Source organism: Pristiophorus japonicus, chromosome 16, assembly GCF_044704955.1.
Source record: "Pristiophorus japonicus isolate sPriJap1 chromosome 16, sPriJap1.hap1, whole genome shotgun sequence".
NCBI classification, from domain to species: Eukaryota; Metazoa; Chordata; class Chondrichthyes; family Pristiophoridae; genus Pristiophorus; species Pristiophorus japonicus.
Genome location: NC_091992.1, coordinates 103,343,807 through 103,367,505, shown reverse-complemented (window position 1 = coordinate 103,367,505; position 23,699 = coordinate 103,343,807). Strand labels below are relative to the sequence as shown.

The window sequence follows — 23,699 nt, the reverse complement described above, 5'->3', positions numbered from 1 at the left end:
ACTGAAAAAGGCAAGAAAATTTAAAGAAACAGGATAGGATCATTAACAAATGTATCTGACCTTACATAAACCTCACCATCAACCATCACTGTTTCTGCTTGTTGTCTCTCCAGAAACTGATCAAATTGTTTTGACTCCATTTATACTCTTAGTTTCACTGTTCTTTCCTGACAACTAAATCCACAAATCTATCACTTTCTGTCTAAAAGAGATGATTCGCGCTTCTTTCCAGTCATAACTTACTAATTTTAACTTTTGTGTCATGGTATTTCATCTTTCACCACAGTGAACAATTTGCCTGTACCATCTCATCAACCCTTCCATAATTTTGTAAATGTTATTATTCGATCATCTCAAAGTATTCTCTGGTTTGCCTTTTTCAATGCAGAAAAGAACTGTGTTGACTGTTTAATACATTTATCTACAATAATCGCTAGTTCGCTTTCCGATCAGCATTTTATACCAGTGTTCCATTTAACAGAAACTCCCACCAAATTCATAATCCACAATCTACTGGAAGTGGTGCCTACTGGCAGTTACCCAAGCCTGCGGTGATCGGTAGCTGCAGAGAGGGGTTCCTCACTGGTACAATCCGACTTATACTACCCACTTGAAATTTCAACTGAGTCACAAAAGACCTCTGTGCATGCATTCTTACACGTGCTCAGAGTTCCACTATGCCTTCGCAAAACATTTTTTAAAAAAAAGGCTGCTTTCTAAACTCAACCAGACATTGGCACTGGAGTTTAACAAAACGATACTTACAGGGAAGCCCATATCAGTCAATTGTTTTATCAGGCGGTTCATAAGCCAAGTCTCCTCTTGCTTATTGGATGCTTTCATGCCCTAAAAAATGGGAAGCAAATATCTTAACATTACCACCAACAGTAATCAAACTCTTTGCCCCCACCACTAGTACAAAACATGTATTTTTGCAAATCACCTGAATCCAAAAAAGAAGTACCTTTTGATGCACTTTCTTGTTGGCATTGCCCCAGGCTGAGGAATTACAGGAAGAGTTGCTCTCCTGAGAAACTGCATTATTCCACATTCCCATCTCCCCCTCATCCTCTTCCCAGTTAGGATGATGGCTACTATTGAGACCAATTTCATCTCCACCGCTGACCCAACCTTCTTGCATAGATTTGGAGGCTGAATAATAAAAGTTAAACAAAATTTCAAATCGTGCACATCAATTGCTATTTTTTGAAGTAAGCTTGCAACCTATTTGTACTTAAACATCCCTGCCACACTATGGGAGTTCAAAGAAAAGCTTAATTCTGCAAAATTCTGTTTCGCAGTTTTAATTACCTCTACCAGTTTGAGAGTGATGTCACTGCAGTACTAAGACACAGTACAATTAACCACTACTACATAAATAGAACGATGTTTATATATGCACTTTGCAAGAACTATCATAATCCACTAGCCCTTGTAATTCTGGAAGTTAACATTTTATTTAAACTTTTCCATAAATTTCCTGTGACCATTTACAACATGCTTAGGCAAAAGCTAAATTCATCTTTTATTATTAACAAGTGTTTTGTAAAATGTGGAAATAGGAGACTTTTCAGAATGAATTCTTCAAATTCTTAAATAAACTGGCAAGGACAATGGGGCTAAAATTCCGACCTCGTTGGGTCCGTACAAAGTGCGGACGGAACCAGCGAGGCCTCACAAAAGCCGGATTTCCGATCTGTCAAGATTTCTCTGGACAGATCCTCCACATCACCGGGAGAAGGACATTCGCACGGCCGAGATTGGGCTATTTGCCGAACTCATGCTCAGCGAATGTCCTTGAAACTCTTATGCCTGGTGAATGCAGGCGCAAAGCCTACTTTTTACCAGCGTAAGAGTTTTAAAACATATAAAAATGTAATTTAAATACACATTTTTATAGTAAAAACCCTGTCCATCAAGGTAAGTTTATTTTAAACCCTATTAAAACACAAACATTTTTTCCAAAAACTATATTTTTTCTTAAACATTTACTTCAATTTCAATTCATGTTAAATATGTGAGGTGTCTTTTTTATTTATTATGTTGCGTTTCTTGTTTTAGGGGTTTATTCTCATTGATAATAATTGAAAAACAGAGTTCACATTATTATCAATGAGAATACTATCTAGTGATTGGTCGTCCAGGCCCACGTAACTCCATCTTTTTCGTATGTACGGGGAAGTCACCTTGCCATACACTACGCATGGAATGAAGGCCTCCGACTGGAATCGAAGGCGTCTCCGGGACCACCAGGTATTTTCGTTAAAAAATGTCAGGTCTGTGGCGTTCGTCCGAAGGAAGCCTCCAACCGGAATTTTAGGCCCCATGGGCCCAAAATTGCTCAGGAGTTGCTCTGTTTTTTTTTGGAGCAACTTGATTTTTCTGGAGTATCTCAAAAATCCCCATTTTGCACATTCAATTTGTGCCAGTGTAAGCGAGTTAATTAGGATTTTTTTAAAGTTTAGTTTTGTTTTGTTCAAAAGGGGATGTTAGCAGCCACCTACACCCGTTTTGGCCATTTAAGACAGTTTGGACAACGAATAGTTGGTCTTAGGCCTGCGTATGTGGCCACTTGTGGCCGCACAGAAAATCCTCGCGGAGAGTTAAGAAATCAGCACAGGTAGGCACATAATGACTTGACTAAAGAATGTGAATAGGATCAAACAGCTGTACAGGACTGAAACTTCACAAAGTTAATTTACTATACAACAGAAGCATTCATGGAAGCTTATACTACAAAAATAAAAGTAGTAAAGAGACAAAACATATTTACATAATTTTTTCAAGATATCCAAATAAAAAATAGAAGTACCTCCTGTTCGTAGGAAAATATTTTCATCAACAGGGTTAAGGAAAGTCTCGAGTAAGCTCATCAAAATTACCCTATTCTCCTCCTCTCTTCCCCGCCCCCCCCCCAAATCAAACCCCCCCCGCCGCTCCGCCACCCCCCGATCAAAAGTCTCGCCACACCAACCTGTTTCTTGTAGCCTCAGCGCGGGAAGGCAGCGGGCCAGCCTGTGCGGCAGGCCACTCGGCCCGGGACTCATCGGGTCCCATGCTGCAGCACGCATCATCATCATCATGGGAGGAGCTACTGCGCATGTGCAAACGCTCTACTGCGCATGCGGACAGCTGCCGGCACTCTTCGGTGCAGGGCCCTAGCTCCGCCTCCCCAATGGACTCGCTGCGCCGCACCAAGCCCCGGGAGGGTCGACAGAGGGGCTAGAATCTGAGGACATCTTTTTGGCACCGTTTTGATCCTAGGAAATCGGCGCATCTCACGTGAGTGTGCCAAAAAAAACGGGTGGGCCAAATTTGGGCCCTATATGTTTCATCAAATTCTCCTTTTCAAATGACATTAATGGTGTTAAGTGTAGATTACCATAACTGTATCAAAGAGCAGATAGAAACAAAAATAAATCATACATTGAGCTTATGCCTTCCACAATGTACAATCTCTGTGTTGCTAATCTTACCCAACCTATTTAATTTCCTGATGAAAGATTTTGTAGTTATTATCCTACATAGTAAGTGTACAGTAACCTAGTGGGAAAAGGATTGGATTGGACTAGCAACCCAGAGGTTGAGCATTCAAATACCATCATGGCAAGTTGTGAAACTGAATTCAACAATTTGTGATTTAATATCAAAAAAAAATCACGAAAGCTGGTAATTATAAAAACCTAGTTGATACACTAATGTCCCTCAAAGAAAGGAACTTGACACCCCTACAGTGTCTGACCTACACGTACCACCAGTCCTACCTGTTTGACTCCTAACACACTCTGAAATGGAAGAAAAAACAATCACGATTCAGGGTGCCCCACCACCACCTTCTAGAGGTAAATGGGAGAGAAAAAAACTCCATCCCTTTACAATTATATCCAGCGATACTCGACAATATCTGTCTAACCTTACATTCTACTTGTTTAACTCCTGACTGGGTGCATTGGTTAGCATCACATTTCCATGGAACCAGGAATTTTGAAACTATTGGATTTAATATCGTATTTGATTACCACTTATTCTTGCAACCTTCAATTCCAGCCCTAAAGATTATTTTTATTTGAACAAGTGTTAATTGACAGAATTTTACTGGGAGTGAATTCTATATATCCACGAATCTAAGAGGAGATTGCTTTCTAAACTCGTTTGTGATGTTAAGGTTGCTCTTGTGTTCTCCACTACTGTGCTCACAGTCCAGGTTGAACAATCTGCTTAGATCTATACTACCCAATACCCTCAGCATTTTAAAAACTTGGTTGATGTACTTTTAGTCTGTTCTTGAATAAAAATAAATTCAATTGTGTGTCTTACTTTCCCAGTGCCTCACTCCTTTTCCCATTGAAAACAATCAAGGGTATGCAGCCATAACAGCACACAAATGAGTGAAAATATATTTTGAGCTTTGAACATTTCTCCAACCTGTTCACCAGTTAAATGGTAACATTTTAAATTGAATGAAACTTTCTTATTAATGTTCTGTTTCTATTGTGTTTAGTAATTGTGGTGGTTTAGAAATCTAAAACAATTCAGTCTAAAATTATGAGTTACAATATTTCTAACAGTACTGTTCTTTCCCTGACACTTTTGCAATGATACACATTTCAAAATAAGCTTTAATTCTGAAGATCACACCATTTTCAATTCTAATGCACAAGATAAATTTGAGACCCAGTTAATGAAAATGACATTTACAATGATCTTAGAAAATGAAAGAAAGACTTGTATTTATATAGCGTCTTTCACAACCACTGGACATTTCAAAGTGTTTCAGCCAATTAACTTTATTGCAAGGGGGATGAAGTATAAAAGCAGGGAAGTCCTGCTACAACTGTACAGGGTATTGGTGAGGCCACACTTGGGGTTAAATTTTCCACTTTTGTGCATATCGCCCAAAAATGGGCGTTATTTCCGGCGTGGGCGCTAAAAATGGGTTTTCAGATCGCCGGAAATGGAATGTTGGCCTTTGTTTCTATACTCCATTCCCTTTGCAATAAAGAAGTCCTGCTACAATTGGGTATTGGTGAAGCCACAGCGTACAGTTTTGATCTCCTTAGTTAAGGAGGGATATGCTTGCATTGGCGGCAGTTCAGAAAATGTTCACTTGATTCCTGTGATGAATGGATTGACTTATGAAGAAAGGTTGAGCAGGTTGGGCCTATAATGAAAGGTGATCTTATTGAAACATATAAGATACTGAGGGAGCTCGACAAAGTAGATGCAGAGAGGATGCTTCTACTCGTGGGGGAATCTAGAACTAGGGGGCATAGTTTTAGAATAAGGGGTCGTCCATTTAGAACTGAGATGAGGAGGAATTTCTTCTCTCAGATGGTCATAAATCTGTGGAATTCTCTGCTTTAGAGAGCTGTGGAGGTTTGGTCATTGAATATATTTAAGGTGGAGGTAGACAGATTTTTGAACGATAAGGGAGTCAAGGGTTATGGGGAGCCAGCAGGGAAGTAGAGCTGAGCCTAAGATCAGATCAGTCATGATCTTATTAAATGGCAGAGCAGGCTCGAGGAGCTAAATGGCTTACTCCTAGCTCCTCTTTCTTATGTTCTTATGAAGTACTTTTGGAGTGTAGTCAATGTTGTAATGTGCGAAACACGGCAGCCAACTTGCGCACAGCAAACTCCCACAAACAGCAATGTGATAATGACCAGATAATCTGTTTTGTGATGTTGATTGAGGGATAAATATTGGCCAGGACACTGGGGATAACTCTCCTGTTCTTCTTCGAAATAGTGCCATGGAATCCTATACGTCCACCTGAGGGGGCAGACGGGGCCTCGGTTTAACTTCTCATCCAAATTTTTCAAATCAAGCATTCAGAAAAATGAAAGTCCCAATGAAATATTGCAAATATTCAGCATTCTACACAACAAAACCACCCTGTTTCCATTTACATTTTTCTTGATCTAGTTTATTCCCAGGTATATATTTTTTGTTAAACCTGCCACAATGTCTCACTTATCATAGTTAATAATGATCAAACTTTGCCTCTCTCATATTGGGATGCATTATCAAACCATGTGAATCTTTATTTATAACAATTTTATTTTTCCCAATACTGCTGCTCTGTATTTAACATCTTTCTCGCTTAGAATAAATGAAGCCCTCAGAACCTTTTTAACTGATTAAAAAAAATTGTCACATGCCAACTAGGGTTGAAAGATTCTTGAAAGTGGCCATTTCACCAACTCAGCTGATTCACACAAGAGACTGAAGAACATTTCCTGCAGAGAACAGTAGGCACCTGAATTAATCTCACCAAATTCAAACCAATATCTGGATTTTGATGTTCAATTAAATTGACAACTTGCAAAATTTAGTTTACTCCCATAAATTTAAATCTTGTAGGATTATAATGGAGAACAAGCAGTATGTAACGGAACCAACCAGGGGGCAGACTATCTTACATCTGGTCCTGTGTAATGAGATAGGATTAATAAACAATCTCCTCGTAAAGGATCCCCTCAGAATGAGTGATCATAGCTTGATTGAATTTCAAATTCAGATGGAGGGTGAGAAAGTTGGATCTCTAACCAGCGTACTAAGCTTAAATAAAGGAGACTATGAAGGTATGAGGGCAGAGTTGGGTAAAGTGGACTGGGAAATAGATTAAAGTGTAGGATGGTTGATGAACAGTGATGTACATTTAAGGAGATATTTCATAACTCTCAAGAAAAATATATTCCAGTAAGGAGGAAAGGGCGCAAGAGAAAAGATAGCCATCCGTGGCTAACTACAGAAATAAAGGATGGTATCGGAGATAAGGAGAAATTTCATCACTCAAAGGTTTGGGAATCTTTGGAATTCGCTACCCCAGAGAGCTGTGGATGCTCAGTTATCAAGTCTATTCAAGACAGAGATTGTTAGATTTTTGGATACTAAGGAAACCAAGGCATTTGGGGATAGTGCAGAAAGGTGAAGTTGAGATAGAAGATCAGCCATGATGCCATGATCTTATTGAATGGCGGAGCAGCCTCGAAGGGCTGAATGGCCTCCTGTTCCTGTTTCTTACGTTCTTATGCTGAATTTAACAGCAGAGCCTCATTTAAATTATTTTTCTCCGTTTCCAGGCCGGTAGCTAGCCAAATTGGAAGGCTGGCATGTTGTCAGGCAGGAAGACCTGCGCTGGTCAGGTTTGGGATTTTTGAAATTTTAATACCTCCCCCAAACCTCTTCCACCATTTGTGGGGGTGCTAAAATCCAGCCCCCCCACCCCCGTCATGGAGTGTGCATTTCATTAAAATCCTACAGTACCTGTTACTCCTGTAGGTGATGCTGTGATGGACATTTTCCATGTTAAAGGTGTCACACTGTCTGACACATCACAGCTGCTATTTTCTAATGAGAGTATCTTACCCTGTGATTGTAATATTTGGCTACCAGGTTCCCACAATTGCTTAAAATGCTTTCTGAAAATGTTTTACACTGACATTTTATCCAATGAGACTTTGTTTGCAGTTTTCAGAGAAGAAAGGAACGGTAACGGAGGGATCGAAATCCAAAGTTTGGAGGTTCTAAGAAAGAACGTTAGAAGATGATCAGCCATATTTCAACATCGTGGGGATGCCAGGAAAAGGAAAATCATATTTGCAACTTATTAGGAATACAAGAGAGGAGTTTTCAGAGTCCATTTTCTTACACACCTCCATCAGAGGGAATCTCATAGAAACAGATAAAATTCTGACGGGATTGGACAGGTTAGATGCAGGAAGAATGTTCCCGATGTTGGGGAAGTCCAGAACCAGGGGTCACAGTCTAAGGATAAGGGGTAAGCCATTTAGGACTGAGATGAGGAGAAACTTTTTCACTCAGAGAGTGGTTAACCTGTGGAATGCTCTACCTCAGAGAGTTGTTGATGCCAGTTCGTTGGATATATTCAAGAGGGAGTTAGATGTGGCCCTTACAGCTAAAGGGATCAAGCAGGAATGGGGTACTGAAGTTGCATGATCAGCCATGATCTTATTGAATGGTGGTGCAGGCTCGAAGGGCCGAATGGCCTACTCCTACACCTATTTTCTATGTTTCTATCCAATTAAAAACAAGGGCATACAAAGTGGCCAAAACTAGTAGGAGGACAGAAGATTGGGAAGCTTTTAAAAACCAGCAAAGAACGACTAAAAAAATTATTAAGAAAGGGAAGATAGACTATGAAAGTAAACTAGCACAAAATATGAAAACAGATAGCAAGAGTTTCTTCCTCGGTATATAAAAAGGAAAAGAGTGGCTAAAGTAAATGTTGGTCCCTTAGAGGACGAGACCGGGGAATTAGTAATGGGGAACATGGAGATGGCAGAAACTCTGGAAAAAATATTTTGTATCAGTCTTTACGGTAGAGTACGGTACACTAACAATATTCCAACAGTGGATAGTCTAGGGGCTATAGGGAGGAGGCTTAACACAATCATTAAGGAGGTGGTACGCAGTGAGATAATGGGCCTAAGGCAGATAAATCCCCTGGACCCGATGGCTTGCATCCTAGGGTCGAGAAGTAGGGGCAGGGATCTTGGATGCATTGGTTGTAATTTACCAAAATTCCCTGGATTCTGGGGAGGACCCAGCAGATTGGAAATTGCAAATATAACGCCACTATTTAAAAAAGGAGGCAGACAAAAAGCAGGAAATTATAGACCAGTTAGCCTAACATCTGTGGTTGGGAAAATGTTGGAGTCCATTATTAAAGAAGCAGTAGCAGGACATTTGGAAAAGCAAAATTCGGTCAGGCACAGTCAGCATGGATTTATGAAGTGGAAGTCATGTTTGACAAATTTGCTGGAATTCTTTGAGGATGTAACGAACAGGGTGGATAAAGGGGAGCCAGTGGATGTGGTGTATTTGGACTTCCAAAAGGCATTTGACAAGATGCCACATAAAAGGTTACTGCACAAGATAAAAGTTCACGGGGTTGGGGGGTAATATATTAGCATGGATAGAGGATTGGCTAACTAACAGAGGAGAGAGAGTCAGGATAAATGGTTCATTCTATGGTTGGCAACCAGTAACTAGTGGGGTGCCGCAAGGATCAGCGCTGGGACGCCAACTATTTACAATCTATATTAATGACTTGGAAGAAGGGACTGAGTGTAACATAGCCAGGTTTGCTGATGATACAAAGATGGGAGGAAAAGCAACGTGTGAGGAGGACACACAAAAAAATCTGCAAAAGGACAGACAGGCTGAGTGAGTGGGCAAAAATTTGGCAGATGGAGTATAATGTTGGAAAGTGTGAGGTCATGCACTTTGGCAGAAAAAAAATCAAAGAACAAGTTATTATTTAAATGGAGAAAGATTGCAAAGTGCCACAGTACAGCAGGACTTGGGGGTACTTGTGCATGAAAACACAAAAGGATAGTATGCAGGTACAGCAAGTATCTTGGCCTTCATTGCGAAGGAGATGAAGTATAAAAGCAGGGAAGTCTTGCTACAGCTATATAAAGGTATTGGTGAGGCCTCACCTGGAATAGCGCGTGTAGTGTTGGTTTCCATATTTATGAAAAGGATATACTTGCTTTGGAGGCAGTTCAGAGAAGGTTCACTAGGTTGATTCTGGGGATGAGAGGGTTGACTTATGAGGAAAGGTTGAGTAAGTTGGGCCTCTACTCATTGGAATTCAGAAGAATGAAAGGTGATCTTGTCGAAACATATAAGATTATGAGAGGGCTTGACAAGGTAGATGCAGAAAGGATGTTTCCACTGATGGGGAGACTAGAACTAGAGGGCATGATCTTAGAATAAGGGGCCGCCCATTTAAATCAGAGATGAGGAGAAATTTCTTCTCTGATTGTTGTAAATCTGTGGAATTCGCTGCCTCAGAGAGCTGTGGAAGCTAGGACATTGAATAAATTTAAGACAGCAATAGACAGTTTCTTAAACGATAAGGGGATAAGGAGTTATGGAGCGGGCGGGGAAGAGTCCATGATCAGATCAGCCATGATCTTATTGAATGGCAGAGCAGGCTCGAAAGGCCGAATGGCCTACTCCTGTTCCTATTTTTTATGTTCTTATGTATATATTGTAATACTCAAACCCTACTCGCATCCATTTGCAATATTCATTTCACAAACCCTGATTATGGACGATATCAATATTGTCTGAATCCATTGTCCTCATGGAGAAACACCATCAAAATACTGCTCATTTCAATAGCAACTTTATCCTGGTAAAGTGTAAAAAGTTAGTGCATAAGCACTTAAGCATCTGACTACAGCAATTGACATACTCCTACAAAAAAAAACCTGCTCTTATATTTTGTTACCTGGTTTGCACATTGTCGGGATAGCAGCTGGAGCATTCCCTCTTCCATAATTCCCCGTCGACTCTGCAGTATTATCTCCCCAAGCTGAATTGCTGTTGGGAGGTTTGCCCCATGCTGAAGTCCCATTATCGACCGTGGTAGATGGAGAAGGAGGCTCGCCCCAAGAATTCTCAGTCTTCGTAGGAACACTGAGTGTTTCTCCCCAGCCTGTGAAAATATTAATGGCCTCATCTCATGAATCCAAATAGTGTGTACATTGGCCAAAAGTTCTCCCCCATTTGATTTCTGACTGTGTAACCATTAATTAAAGCAATGGCTTTGACGAATACAACACATAATCTCGAACAACTTGTATATCCATTGAATTTATTATTTAGTTTAAACATGTGAAAATGTTGGTTAGTCTGGTGGTTCAGATAACTGAAGGTGACAAAGTTGAACGCCTGATTTCCAACCACTTAAAATCCTTGATTCTCAGGACAGTTTTTGCTTCCACTTTTATGTATTTTGCCCCAATTTGCCTCCTATTTTTGTCCTCTCAAATGTTCTGACTAGTCAGGAACAAGTGCTGAATTATATTCAAACACGCTGCTCTTGTTGATTTTTAAATTTTTCTTGTTACCCTGGCAACTCTCATCCAGTTGGCACTGTGGATGATAACGTTAACTTGCTATCTGGAGTGAGAAAATGCAGTTTAGGAATAGGTGTAGGCCATTCATCCCCTCTAGTCTGCTCAGTCATTCAATTAGATTATGGCTGATCTGTACCTCAACTCCATTTACCAGACATAGCTCCACATTTTTGGGGACTGCTCCTCGTGTGAAATATAGTGTTTCCTAATTTCCTTTCTAAATGGCTTAGCTCCAATTTTAAGATTATGTCCTCTCATTCTTGATTACCCAATCTGAGGAAATTGTTTCTCTATATCCACCTTATTAAATCCTTTTAACATTTTCAACACCTCGATCAGATCAGCACACAATCCTCTATACTCGCAGGAATATAAGCCAATTTATGCAACCTGTCCACATAAATTAACTTTCTAAGCCCTGGTATCATTCTAGTGAAATTTGCAGTTTGAAGGTGAAGTGTGAATTGCAGCCTTGCCTGGGCTCCAATACTAAGTCTTCCCAGTTTGTAGTGCAATGCACAAACATTGCAGCATTTAGTTTTAAATTATTAGCACTTTTGTCAATTATCCATCACATCTCTAAGAGAAGTAATTGACTGAAGTAATTGCTGGCTGAAAACGCTATACAGGTTGAACCTCTCTTATCCAGAGCCCTCGGGGCCTGGCCTGTGCTGGATATAAGGGATTTTGTCGGACGAGGGGAGGTCATGTTAAATTGGATGGTATAGGTACTGAGCAAGGTGATATTGGGGCTGGCTGGCTTGGGGCTAGGAGTGCAGCAGAGGTCGTGGGGGGGGGGGGGGGGGGGGGGCGGCAGTGGATCGTGAGGCCAGGCCAGCGATTGCGAGAGTCGGCAGTGAGGAAGGAGTTCAATTTGTTCATGTCGGAGTTTTGCGCATGCGCCACCCGGTGGCCAGGAATGGTGCCAGACAAGGGGTGGTGCCGGATAAGGAGTCCCGGATAAGGGAGGTTTAACCTGTACCGAAAAAGAATCTTTTTTTGTTTGATCCCTGGATATATATAAATTTAAAAGAATAGTTGGATCTTTGACAAATCCTAAACATAATTAGTCCAAATGAGTTTAGAGTTGTAATATTGTAGGATCTCAACTCTGCATTAGTGCTCTAAACTGAATTCCAAACAAATATTGTCTAGTATAATGTTAGACAAATAGTTTTCTTCCAAATGGAGTACATATAGTGCCCAAAAGGGACTTAACACAAGTTATCGTTAACACTTGAATCTCTGAAAATGGACATCATTTTTTTTAGTATTCCAAAAACTTAACTTGACAATGGTCTGTGCAGCTATACTGCATTTTTGATTTTAGTACAACAGAATTGAACACATGAAATGATGTATTCAGATTTGAAGACTAGAGAATCAAATTAATTTTAAAATATAGTCTCTATTCAACTTTGAATTTAAGTTATATATTCCTGACTTCTGAAGTTCACAACATAGATATTTACATTAAACAAAATTATAACACGTTACTATAGCACATTCAAACAAGCAGTGAGCAACCACCAGGGGGCAAAGTATTTATTTGAACATGAATGCCTCCATTTTGTTGTGCTGTATTTTTGTGTTTCTTCTTGCATTTGGCCTGCCTCATAAATTATCAGACATACTCATCTGAATTTTCTTTCATTGTATTTATTTATTTGTAGATTAGTCATTCCTTTCCCATTGTATTTTATTGTATTTACCATATATTTGGCCATTATTTTTTCATTTTTGATGCTTGTTTATGTTAGTTTACTGTTTTTAAAATTAAATAGCCATTATATTTTACCGTAACCCCTCAAATCTTTCAAAAGGTAACAGCTGTCCTAGCACTTGCTCTAGTTTTCATGGAAGTGATTTTGAAAGGGCACTGCATGTCATTAGTCAATGTATTAATGTACTGTCCCACTGCAGATATGCAGACTAGCATAACGCCACATGCTATACACATCACTAATATTCCTGGAAACTAGCCAGATGAAGGAGACTGCTCACATTTAGTCTGCATTTCATTGTTTCATCCTCAAAAATCTCAGTGAAAAGGTTGCAATGCAATATTTCTAAATGTTTTAGTTATAAATAAACTATTTTTTACATATAAAACTAGAATTTAAAGAGCATAAGGTGTCGTATTATCATTATCCAAAAGAAAATGGATAGCTTGAACTAAGCAGATAACTCAAGGACACTTGATCTTCATTCAAAAATACCGCTTAAATAAATCACATTGAGAACTCATGCTTCCTTTGGCCATTTTCCATAAATTCAAACTTTTAACTTAGGAAAAAAAGCAGCAATATTAGATGGAGGGAAATATGATTATGATGACGCATAGATAATGAACAGTAGATTTTCAGGAAGACTATTTCTTTCTGAAAGATAAAAGCACAATGTGCTTAAATATTGGCCAAATACAACACTGCAAAAGAACAGAATTTTGTTCCACTGCAAGAGAAAATATTTGTTTCAGAACAATGAAATGCTCATTAGTGGAACCTGAACCAGTAGAAAAAATAGTTAATCTCTGCAGTGAATGTTTAGTAGTAGGATGAGCACATAGTTAATCCATCAACTTTTATGATTTGTCATTTGGAATAAAGCAATAGCCGGTTGCAGGTTGCAATTAAGCAAGGTAGGCACCATTCCATAATATAGAAATCATTGTTTTATTTTAGATCTTAGTGTTTTCCATAATTCAGTTAACATTCTTTTTATCTCAAGATATTGTAAACAGATTGTGCTATAACTCTTGATATTAAGTCCTATTTTCGACAGGCCTTTTTGTTCCTCACCCTTCTTTTAACATCTAAAAAAATTATTTTAATACACTGGATTAAAATAACCTTGGCAAGTAAATAGGTCCTCCAGTTTCAAAATGCCTAGTTGCCTTGCATAAAATTGTTAAAAAAGTGATTAAAAAAAAAAAGGTATATTTATTTACAGGAAGCGAGTAACCTGAACGCCAATTCAGGCAACATGCTCTGCCTCCATTAACGTTGCTTTCTTTAAAATTGGTAATAAGTGCACAAGTCTAGATGTTAGCGTATACAAATCAAAGAGCTAAATATTCAGCAGTAACTGAGCAAATAATATGCAAATAGTTAACATTAAGCACACTACTTGTTAATCACAGACTGTAAGCATTAGAAATTTGTCCACAAAATTACTAATTATTGTTATTGCATTTTGTCACTGGAATTACATTATTAAATTATTATATAGCATGAAAGGTAAAATAAAGTGACCAATGAACTAAATCATTAATCTTTTTCAAGAGGACTGGAGAATTGAAAATGTTACACCCTTGTTCAAAAATGGATGCAAGAATAAACCCAGCAACTACAGGCCATTCAGTTTAACCTCAGGTAGCTTTCAGAAACGATAATCGGGGACAAAATTAACAGTCACTTCGACAAGTGTGGATTAATTAAGGAAAGCCATCACGGATTTGTTAAAGGCAAATTGTGTTTCACTAACTTGATTGAATTTTTGATGAGGTAACAGAGACGATTGATGACGGCAATGTGGTTGATATGGTGTGCATGGACTTCCAAAAGGCGTTTGATAAAAGTGCCACATAATCGGCTTGCCAGCAAAGTTAAAGCCCGTGGAATAAAAGGGACAGTGGCAGCATGGATACGAAATTGGCTAAGTAACAAGAAACAGCGAGCAGTGAACAGTTGTTTTCGGACTGGTGGAAGCATACAATGGTATTCCGTAGGGGTCGGTACTAGGACCGCTGCTTTTCTTGATGTATATTAATTACGTGGACTTGGGTAAAATTTCAAAATGTGCAGATGATACAAAACTTGGAAGCATAATGAACAGTGAAGAGGATAGGGATAAGACTTCAAGAGGACATAGATGGAATGGGCGGACACATACTGGATAAAATTTAACGTAGAGAAGTGCAAAGTGATACATTTTAATAGGAAGAACAAGGAGAGGCAATATAAAAGAATGGGTACAATTCTAAAGGGGGTGCAGGAATAGAAAGACCTCGGGGTACATGTGCACAAATCATTGAAGGAGGCAAGACAGATTGAGAAAGCGGTTTAAAAAAAAAAAAGCATACAGGATCCTGGGTTTTATAAATATAGAGGCATAGAGTTCAAAAGCAAGGAAGTTATGATGAACCTTTATAAAACATTGGTTTGGGCTGATCTGGAGTAGTGTGTCCAATTCTGGGCACCGCACTTTAGGAAGGATGTGAAGCCCTTAGAGAGAGTGCAGAAAAGATAAGGATAGTTCCAATGATGAGATTCTTCAGTTATGGGGATTGACTGGAGAAGCTGGGATTGTTCTCCTTAGAACAGGGAGGGCTGAGAGGAGATTTGATAAGAGGTGTTCAAGATCATGAGGGGTCTAGACATAGAAAGAAACTATTCCCACTCTCGGCAGGGTCGAGAACCAGAGGACACAGATTTTATGTGATTGGCAGAAGAACCAAAGGTGATATGACGAAAAACTTTTTTAATGCAGTAAGTGGTTATGATCTGGAATGCACTGCCTGAAAGGGTGGTGGAGGCAGATTCAATCGTGGCTTTCAAAAGGGAATTGGGTAAGTACCTGAAGGAAAAAAATTGCTGGGCTACGGGGAAAAAGGCAGGTAAGTGGCACTTGTTGAAGTGCTCTTGCAGAGAGCCGGCACGGGATTGATGGGTCGAATGGCCTCCTCCTGTGCTGTAACCATTCTATGATTCTATGAAGGCGGAGTTAATACTAACAATCTTCTCACTTGAAACAATTTTAGGGGACTACAACAGTTTGGAATTAATATACATTGTCTCATAGCAAAACTCCACTATTAACATAATGCTAATGCAACTTGTTAAATAGCAGCATATAATGCACGATAAGATACTACTCAATTATGATATGGAGATATTAACTGTAAAAGCCAATTCTTCTCAGACTTCAGCGATACAATATATACTACACAGCATTACAAAATTTCCCAGCATTTCTCCCATCAATGATGTGATTATACAACCTTGCTATCAAAAATATGCACAAGGGCTGCACTTCTTCAAAGGGTATTTCCTTATGGGGTAAGTTTCAAAATGTTTTTAAAAGCCACATGAAACAGGTTTACATGACGCTGCATCAGAACTAGAAACCACATAACAGCCACAAAGACATCCTATGACTCATCACATAATGTAGAGTAAATTCTATGTCCCATGTAAATCATTCAGAATCTTAATTAACAAAATAATCAGATACTGAGGGGACTTTGAGACTTGTGGGCTCAAATTTTACTTATGTTAGCTCATTTGAAACCCTCAATTGTACTCTTATATTAAAATATCCCCCAAAACATCTTTAACTTTTGAATTCTATAAATGTTTCCGGAACTTAAACTAACAATTTTGATGAATGGAACACAATTAGGCAAGAATACTATTGAATAAACCTACCAGCGAAGAATATATACAAAAATTTGGTGGTGTAAATGAGAATATTATTGCATAGTTTCGATGGCACTACAATCTGGTCTTACTAGGATTAACCATTATCTGTTCAACTTTGATTCCCACTTATCAAAATGATTCTGAAACTATAACTAGCTGAGTAGCTAGTGATGTTGGTAGTGATGTTGAAATTCATACTTTTGCTGGGACATTTGCCAGATAATAAAAGTAGGTGCGAGAAGAAAAAGGATGAACACAGGCATGACAAGTCAATCATACTGAAGTTCATTCCTCAAGAGTCACCTTTGGACCAAACCTGAATTTGGTTGAGGCTTGTTGCCAAACCCATATTGCTGACCAAGCTCAAGGAGCAAGTGTGCCAACAGAAGGAAAAAAAAAGGATGGAATAAGAGGAAAAATATATATGAATCCAAAGTCAAGATTTAGAGCCACCTGAAATGTTAAACATACTATACTAGCTCGATAAAGGAAATTAACAGTGCTTGCAAACTGTCATTTCTACTATCTAAAATATGTATTTCAATTACTTTGATCAGTATTCTTGTAAGGCATGAAAAGATCAACAGTCTAGGTTTCTCATTTTATCAAATGTAAACTCATTAGAAATGGACACTCGCATCCTAGGACATTTTGTTCATATGCCTAAAAATGCAATATGTAACCCATGATTATAAATTATTTTTTGAAATCAAAGCTCATATCTCCAGATCACCTAATCATCAATTATCTTGTAACATGTGCATATGTATCTCTAGAACACAGTAACAACTCACATATTTTGAAATTGTTAATATAGTTGCAGGGGAAAAATGGATAATTGCTACAGTTTTCTTCGCATAGAAAGCAACTGCTAAACTTAAAACACTTTTTGTTACAGGAATTAACCTTCAACATTATTAAATGACCACGCATTGGAGAAAAAACAAGACCAAGAAAATGAAAATATACAGTTTCTCAATATCTGTAGGACACAAATTCCAAGTGGCATAGCTCACGCATCAAGTTCATGTAATGTAGTCTAACAGACCCCTCCCCCCCCTCACGAGTTATACTGTCACTTTCGCATTGCTGCAAGACAAACACTTTATGGGGTTGTTTAAAATTAGTACATAGAAATACAGGTATCATTTGAAGTATTCAAGGAAATTTACAATTTCACAAATGTACCATAAGAAGCAGGAGCATTAAGTTTTATACAGGTACAACGTCTCAAATCCGGCTGTCCGAAAATCGGAACTGTCTGAAAACCGGACATATTCAAGAAAATCCCATTTGATATTCAGTAAAATAAAATCCGGAATTATTGTCCAAAAACCGGCGGGCCGGACTAGTTATCGGCTTCGCCATTATGTTTTAAATGGCATGCGATCGGTCCGAGCCTTGCCGAATGACCCTCGACCCGGCCTGACCCATGCCACCATTAGTACTTTGTCTGACTCGGTAGCATACGTACGCTCTCGATTTTCTTGTCTGAAATCCGGAAAAATCCGAAAATCGGCACGGTCTTGGTCCCGAGGTTGCCGGATTTGAGACGTTGTACCTGTAATGACAATTTTTATAATGAATCTACACAGATGGGTAGCCTGGTGGTGTGGAACAGCCCCAATGCTAAGTTTAATGTTTTTTTTGGAATGACTGGTCCAGGAGTGCTATACATGGAAACAATATAGGTCCTGGTTTGACTATCACTAATCTAGATACTGCAAGCCAAGTTTGCAATTTTTTTGGTTGATCTGCTGTCAAACTTCTTTCTTTTCCCATATATGAATCTCAGTTTATATATACACTGGTCTGCTGGCCAGAAGCCCCCTAACATTTCTGCTGCTTCTGACCAAAATTCAGCAAACTCCACACATAGGGCCATTTAAATTATCCTCCTGTAATGCACTGCTCTAGGCAGAGAGGGCAGGCGAAGGGACTTGTTCCAAGTGTTTTCTGTTCTGTAATCAATCAATAGCAGATGTATTGGAGCAACTCAATTGACTGTAATAAGCACAGTTTTTAAAACAAACACACAGTGGGTACCTGACCTCAATTGAAGCATTGAGGGAAAGAAACCAAGTAGCTATACTTTATCCATTTGATGCTGTATAGAAGGTTACTGTGCACATAGATCATATTATTCGCACCCAATTAGCTATGTATCTCAGCAATAACTATAATTATAGTAATATTAGGTGTAGTTTTATAAGCGTGTACTCTGGTCCCAAGCTTTACCAGTCGGGAAGTTAAATTGAGAATTCCAGTGCACACTCCCCACAATTTAATGGGGATTAATTAATTAATGGAAATAAATCGTTGGGGATGCAAGCTCAATGTCTAAAACTCCAATCTGGGAGAGCAATTAATAACATTGTCCCAATATATTGTACATATATTGTATGTCAGTCACAGAGAAGTGGGTGAGACAATTTGTGCTGCTCCAATACATCTGCTATTGGTTGTTAACAGAATAGAAAGCATTTGGAACAAGTCACTTGCCTTCCCTCTTTGCTAGTCAGAAAAAATAAGGAACAGGGCTGGAAAGGATTTAAGATGGGGACAACATTTACTTTTAGCATTCCATAGGTAAGCATTTAGGCCATAACTCAAATACATTGGATACTGGGTGCATCCTGTATTTATACTTCCAGTGTCAGGAAAGGAGGTACATTTCAGATCTTAAAAATAACAATTTCCATCACACAGGTCAACTTAAATCTCATGTTTCTAAAAGAAAACTGAAATTTTTGTGATTCCTACCTGGACCAAGTAGTGGAGATCGGTTTTGCGTGGCACTTGACTGATGAGGCTGAGGTGGTTGCTGTTCAGCCACGGTGTTGTTACTGCTATGATTCACAGGATTGTTTCTATCCCACATGTTTACAGTCTTCTTATAATTGGTCGGGTCTCCCCAAGCTGAGGTACCATCATCGATCTCTATTTTGCGGCGAATAGATGGTGGGGAAGGCTCTTCCCAGCCAGTGGGCTCACTCTCCTTCTGTTTTGCAGGCAAAGGCCCACCAACCCAACCCGAATTAGACGGTTTAACAGAAGTAGTCCCTCCCCAGGTGCCAACATTATTATCTTGAGGTTTATTTCCCCAGTTCTGTGGTGCATTCGATTTTGAAGGCTCTCCCCAGCCTGTACTTGGACTTGGCTTGCTGTTGGTACCATTACCCCATCCACTAGTCTGTGATCTGGTAGTTTCATTCCAATTAGGTCCAGTTCGGTTGTTTTCATTATCCCAACTAGATCCATTTTTTTTCCCCTCACCTAAAGGTTCTGCAGCAGAATCAGTCCAGTCTCCCCCTCCTCCACCACTCCCTACTATTCCCCCTCCTCCTGATGTCCAGCCTTGGTTAGTTTTCTGTCCTTCACTCCAATTTTGAGGCTTGGCTTTCTGAGAGTCGGCCCAAGTTGGTGGCTTCTCCTCCTGATTAGAAACCCCACCCCAGGAATGGCCACTTTTGGCAGCAGCAGCAGCAACAGCAGTAGAATTAGCAGAATCCCCCCATCCCCCTTGGCCATTAGATACTTTGTCTCCCCAACCTGTGTTATTAGACATGACCGTTGGTGGAGGATTTCCCCACCCAGATACTGAAGAGGTATTAGTACTGCTCATGCTGGACCCATCACTTCTCCCCCCTGAGTTTGAAGACTGGGCAGCAGCTGAACCCCAGGCTTCAGTTCCATTGTCATTTTTTCGCTCAGACCTAGGGGATTCTTGAATTTCCCAGGAAATGTTCTGCTTTACTGGTGTCTGTCCCCATCCAGTATTACACAAGACTCTCGGATCATGATCTGGCTTTGATACAACACTCTGGACCAGCCCTTGTTGTTCAATCATCCCTTTATCAGTCTTTCGTCGGCTACTACCATGCCTCGCTGTATTTCTTCCAGTGCTTTCTTCATGATGGCTACCGCCACTTTCATTACTCCCCTCACTACCAGTGGTACCTGATTCAGAAGGTTTGGCCCAAGAGTTAATTTGTTCATTACATTGCTGCAAAACAGGAGTTTGGCTGCTAACACAAAGGCCCTCCCATCCACATGATCCTTTCCCATTGCCATTTGCTTCATTACTGGAATGCTGGTTAGAGGGTTTGCCCCATTCTCCATTTACACCATTGCTAGTGTTCCTGTTGGATGGTGTATTACCCCAAGCTCCAATGCTACTGGGACCAGAGTGCAAGCCCCCAATGGTACCAGCCCTTGTCCATGGCAGTACCCCAGGACTGGTTGGGGGACCGGAGTCCCAAGCATTGCTTCCAACATCCTTTTGTACAGCACTATTGGAATTGTTTGCTAATGTTTGTTTAGCACTTAAACTTAATGCAGAATTCACAGTGTCTCCATTCCCCTGACTAAACCCCGAGTTACCGTTGGTGGCTGTAGGATTAGTGTGTGGGACTCCCCACACTGAGTTGCATGAAGGATTGTTCATTCCTTCGCCATTACCTCCATTGAGTTGAGAAACTGCAGATGACCCACTAGCACCAGGAAGGTTTTGAAGATGGGATGGGTTTATTGCACCCATGCCTACAGTCATTGCCCAGCCTCCTGGTACAGAAACGTTAGGCAGTCCATTTGCTTGCATTGCATTGATAGGGTTTGGTGAAGAGTTTATGGGGTTAGTGTTATTTGGTCCATCAGTGTTAAGGTTCTGAGGTTGTATGCTGAAAGACACATTCTGTGAAGTGGACGTTTGTGTATCTGTGCTCTCCTGCTGCAGCAAATTTCCCCAGGTATTCAATGTACCTGTCGGACCATTATTAGGGTTACCAAGATTCTGATCAATGGGATTACTTGGACTACAAATATTTGAAGCGTTTCCTCCTCCTCCAGTTCCTTGAATTTCCTGCCCAACTACAGGCCAAGCAGCTGGGTTGGCATTGGGATTAAGATTCAGGTTAATGCCAGCAGTAGATGTAGAAGTGCCCCAACAGTTTGGATTTACACTTACGATGCTATCCATCTTTCCACTTCCACTGGTAGCAGAGCAGTGACCTATACCAGGGGCAGACCCTGGGGCAACAGCCCACACCCTGGATGAATTTCCATTTCCACCATTTGCTCCACCTCCAATGGCACTCTGGTTTGAACTGCTTTGGACAAGTGCTCCATTACCACCATTATTGCAATTTTTGTTTTGTCCATTGAAGTTGCCTGGTGCACTCCCTGTAGCCATGCTACTATTATCTGAGCCACAGTTTGAGGCAGAGTCAGTGTCTGTGCATTCTGAGGCAGTTTCAGTCTCGTTTCCAGAAATGGAAGGCCAAGCCTCTTTGTCACTTCCGTCTATTATCACTTTATCCCAGATGCTGTTTGGTTCACTTCTAAAAGGGGGTTGTCCCCAGTGGGAATTTTCATAATGAGCTCCCAGACCACTGTGGCTGAGATCTGGAAAAGACCAAAGCAGAAGTGTAAGAAATATCTTGCATCAATCGATTAAAACAAACGAGGCACATGATGCAACTTCAGATCAGGTCATATAAAAACTTATAAACAATTTGCAAACTGTATTACATCTATTCGTTCTGACAAAAGTTTAATTCACAAGTTGAAAGCATACAAACCTAGCTAACATTTAAAAAAAAGTAAAACTCAGTAAATTGCAGCTCTGATTACTTATCAGTCTTATAAAAGTCTGTTAAAAATGATCAAGGAAAACATTTTTTTGGTACTCCAAGCATTTAATGTGAAATCCCCAAAATTCTGAAACATCTGCAACTGCAAAACAATGATTGTGTTTGTTAGTACTGGTCATCAAAAAATTCTGTACAAAAGAGGCTATCGGGAGATGTGCAAGAATAACTTGAATGGACAGTCTCAGCTATTCCCTTTGCCCTTCTGGGGAAGCATGTGGCCTTCACATGATTAAGATCAACAACTCAACGTGAAGAATTGCAGGCATAACCCTTTCCGTACATGCTTTTCCCTTCCAATAGTGCTGGCAAGTCCAATTTCCTTAGTTCAGCCTTCAAAACCCGCTAAAGTTGAACTGTTACATTTAGGGCCCCAAAAGTCTATCCTAGGATTGTTCCTCTTCCTCATCCACATACTGCCTCTTGGTGACATTATCGAAACACATGGAGTGAGTTTCCTCATGTACATTGACGACTTCCTGCTCTACCTCTCCACCACCTCTTTGCTGTCAGACTGCTTGTGCAACATCCAGTCCTGGATGAGCTGCAATTTACTCCAGTTAAACATTGGAAAGACAAAAACAATTGTCTTCATGCCCACCACATTCTCTGTACCCTTGCCACATTTACACCTGCCTTCCCAGTTAGACTATTCACGATCTGGTGTCCTATCTGACCCCAAATTGAGGGACTGAATCCCCATCAGAAGCTCATGTACAAATATAAGTCTTTCTTTGCTTTTATATCCTCTCCATCACAAAGACCCCCCCCCCCCCCCCCCCGCCCTCTGTAAGATCACCAATCTTCACCCTTGCCTCAACCAGTCTGCTGCTGAAGCCCTCTTCCATGCTTTTGTCACTTTAAAGCCTGACTATTCCAATGCTCTCCTGGCCAAACTACCATCGTCCATTCTCTAAAATTCAGCTCATCCAAACTCTCCTGCCTTCAACCAAGTCCTTCACACCCATGATCATGTGCACACTGACCAACATTGGCTCATAGTCCCTCAATGCCTTAAATTTAAAATTCTCATCCCTTGTTGAAACCTCTCCCTTTATGGCTTCGCCCCTCCCTATCTCTGAAATCTCCATCAACCCTCCAAAAAACTCTGCGTGCTTTTAATTCTGGCTTCTATGCATCCTGCATCCCCCTTCAACCTACGATTGGCAGCTGTGCCTTCAACCGTCTAGGTTCCAAGCTCTGGAATTCCCTCCCTCAATCTCTCAATTTCCTCTTTTATGGCTCTCCTTAAAACACATCTTTTTAACCTAGTTTTTGTCACCCCCAGCTCATATCTCCTTGTTTGGCTCGATATTAATTTTTGTCCGATTATGGTTTTGTGAAGTGCCTTGGGGTGTTGTTCTATGTTAAAGGCGTGATTTAAATGCAAGTTGTTGAAAGTTTCTATCCCACTCTTCCATCAAGCAAGCAGAGCTCCTTCACGGCAAATGAGTCAAGGTGGGCAGCGGAAACGTTACAAGGACACTCTCAAAGCTTCCCTGATAAAGTGCGACATTCCCACGGACACCTGGGAGTCCCTGGCCAAAGACTGCCCCAAGTGGAGAAAGTGCATCCGGGAGGGTGCTGAGCACCTCGAGCCTCAACGCCGAGAGCTTGCAGAAATCAAGCGCAGGCAGCGGAAAGAGCGTGCGAAAAACCAGTCCCACCCACCCCTTCCCTCAACGACTATCTGTCCCACCTGTGACAGAGATTGTGGCTCTCGTATTGCG

General features: G+C 40.3%; 1 protein-coding gene across 14 annotated transcripts in view; it reads right to left on the bottom strand.

The window, feature by feature from the left end:
* Positions 1 to 23,699, bottom strand: part of tnrc6c1 (trinucleotide repeat containing adaptor 6C1) — a 173,978-nt gene that overhangs the window by 46,066 nt on the left and 104,213 nt on the right. For 12 of the 14 annotated variants that reach the window (XM_070857623.1, XM_070857629.1, XM_070857632.1 and 9 more), the window contains exons 6-10: positions 19,085 to 21,724; positions 17,796 to 17,882; positions 10,268 to 10,474; positions 965 to 1,152; positions 766 to 846 (exon numbers count right to left, since the gene is read on the bottom strand). In XM_070857623.1, coding sequence (XP_070713724.1) covers positions 766 to 846; positions 965 to 1,152; positions 10,268 to 10,474; positions 17,796 to 17,882; positions 19,085 to 21,724 — 3,203 coding nt within the window. The remainder of the gene's footprint in view (positions 1 to 765; positions 847 to 964; positions 1,153 to 10,267; positions 10,475 to 17,795; positions 17,883 to 19,084; positions 21,725 to 23,699) is intronic. The other 2 variants (XM_070857627.1, XM_070857628.1) reach the window with 1 other exon arrangement.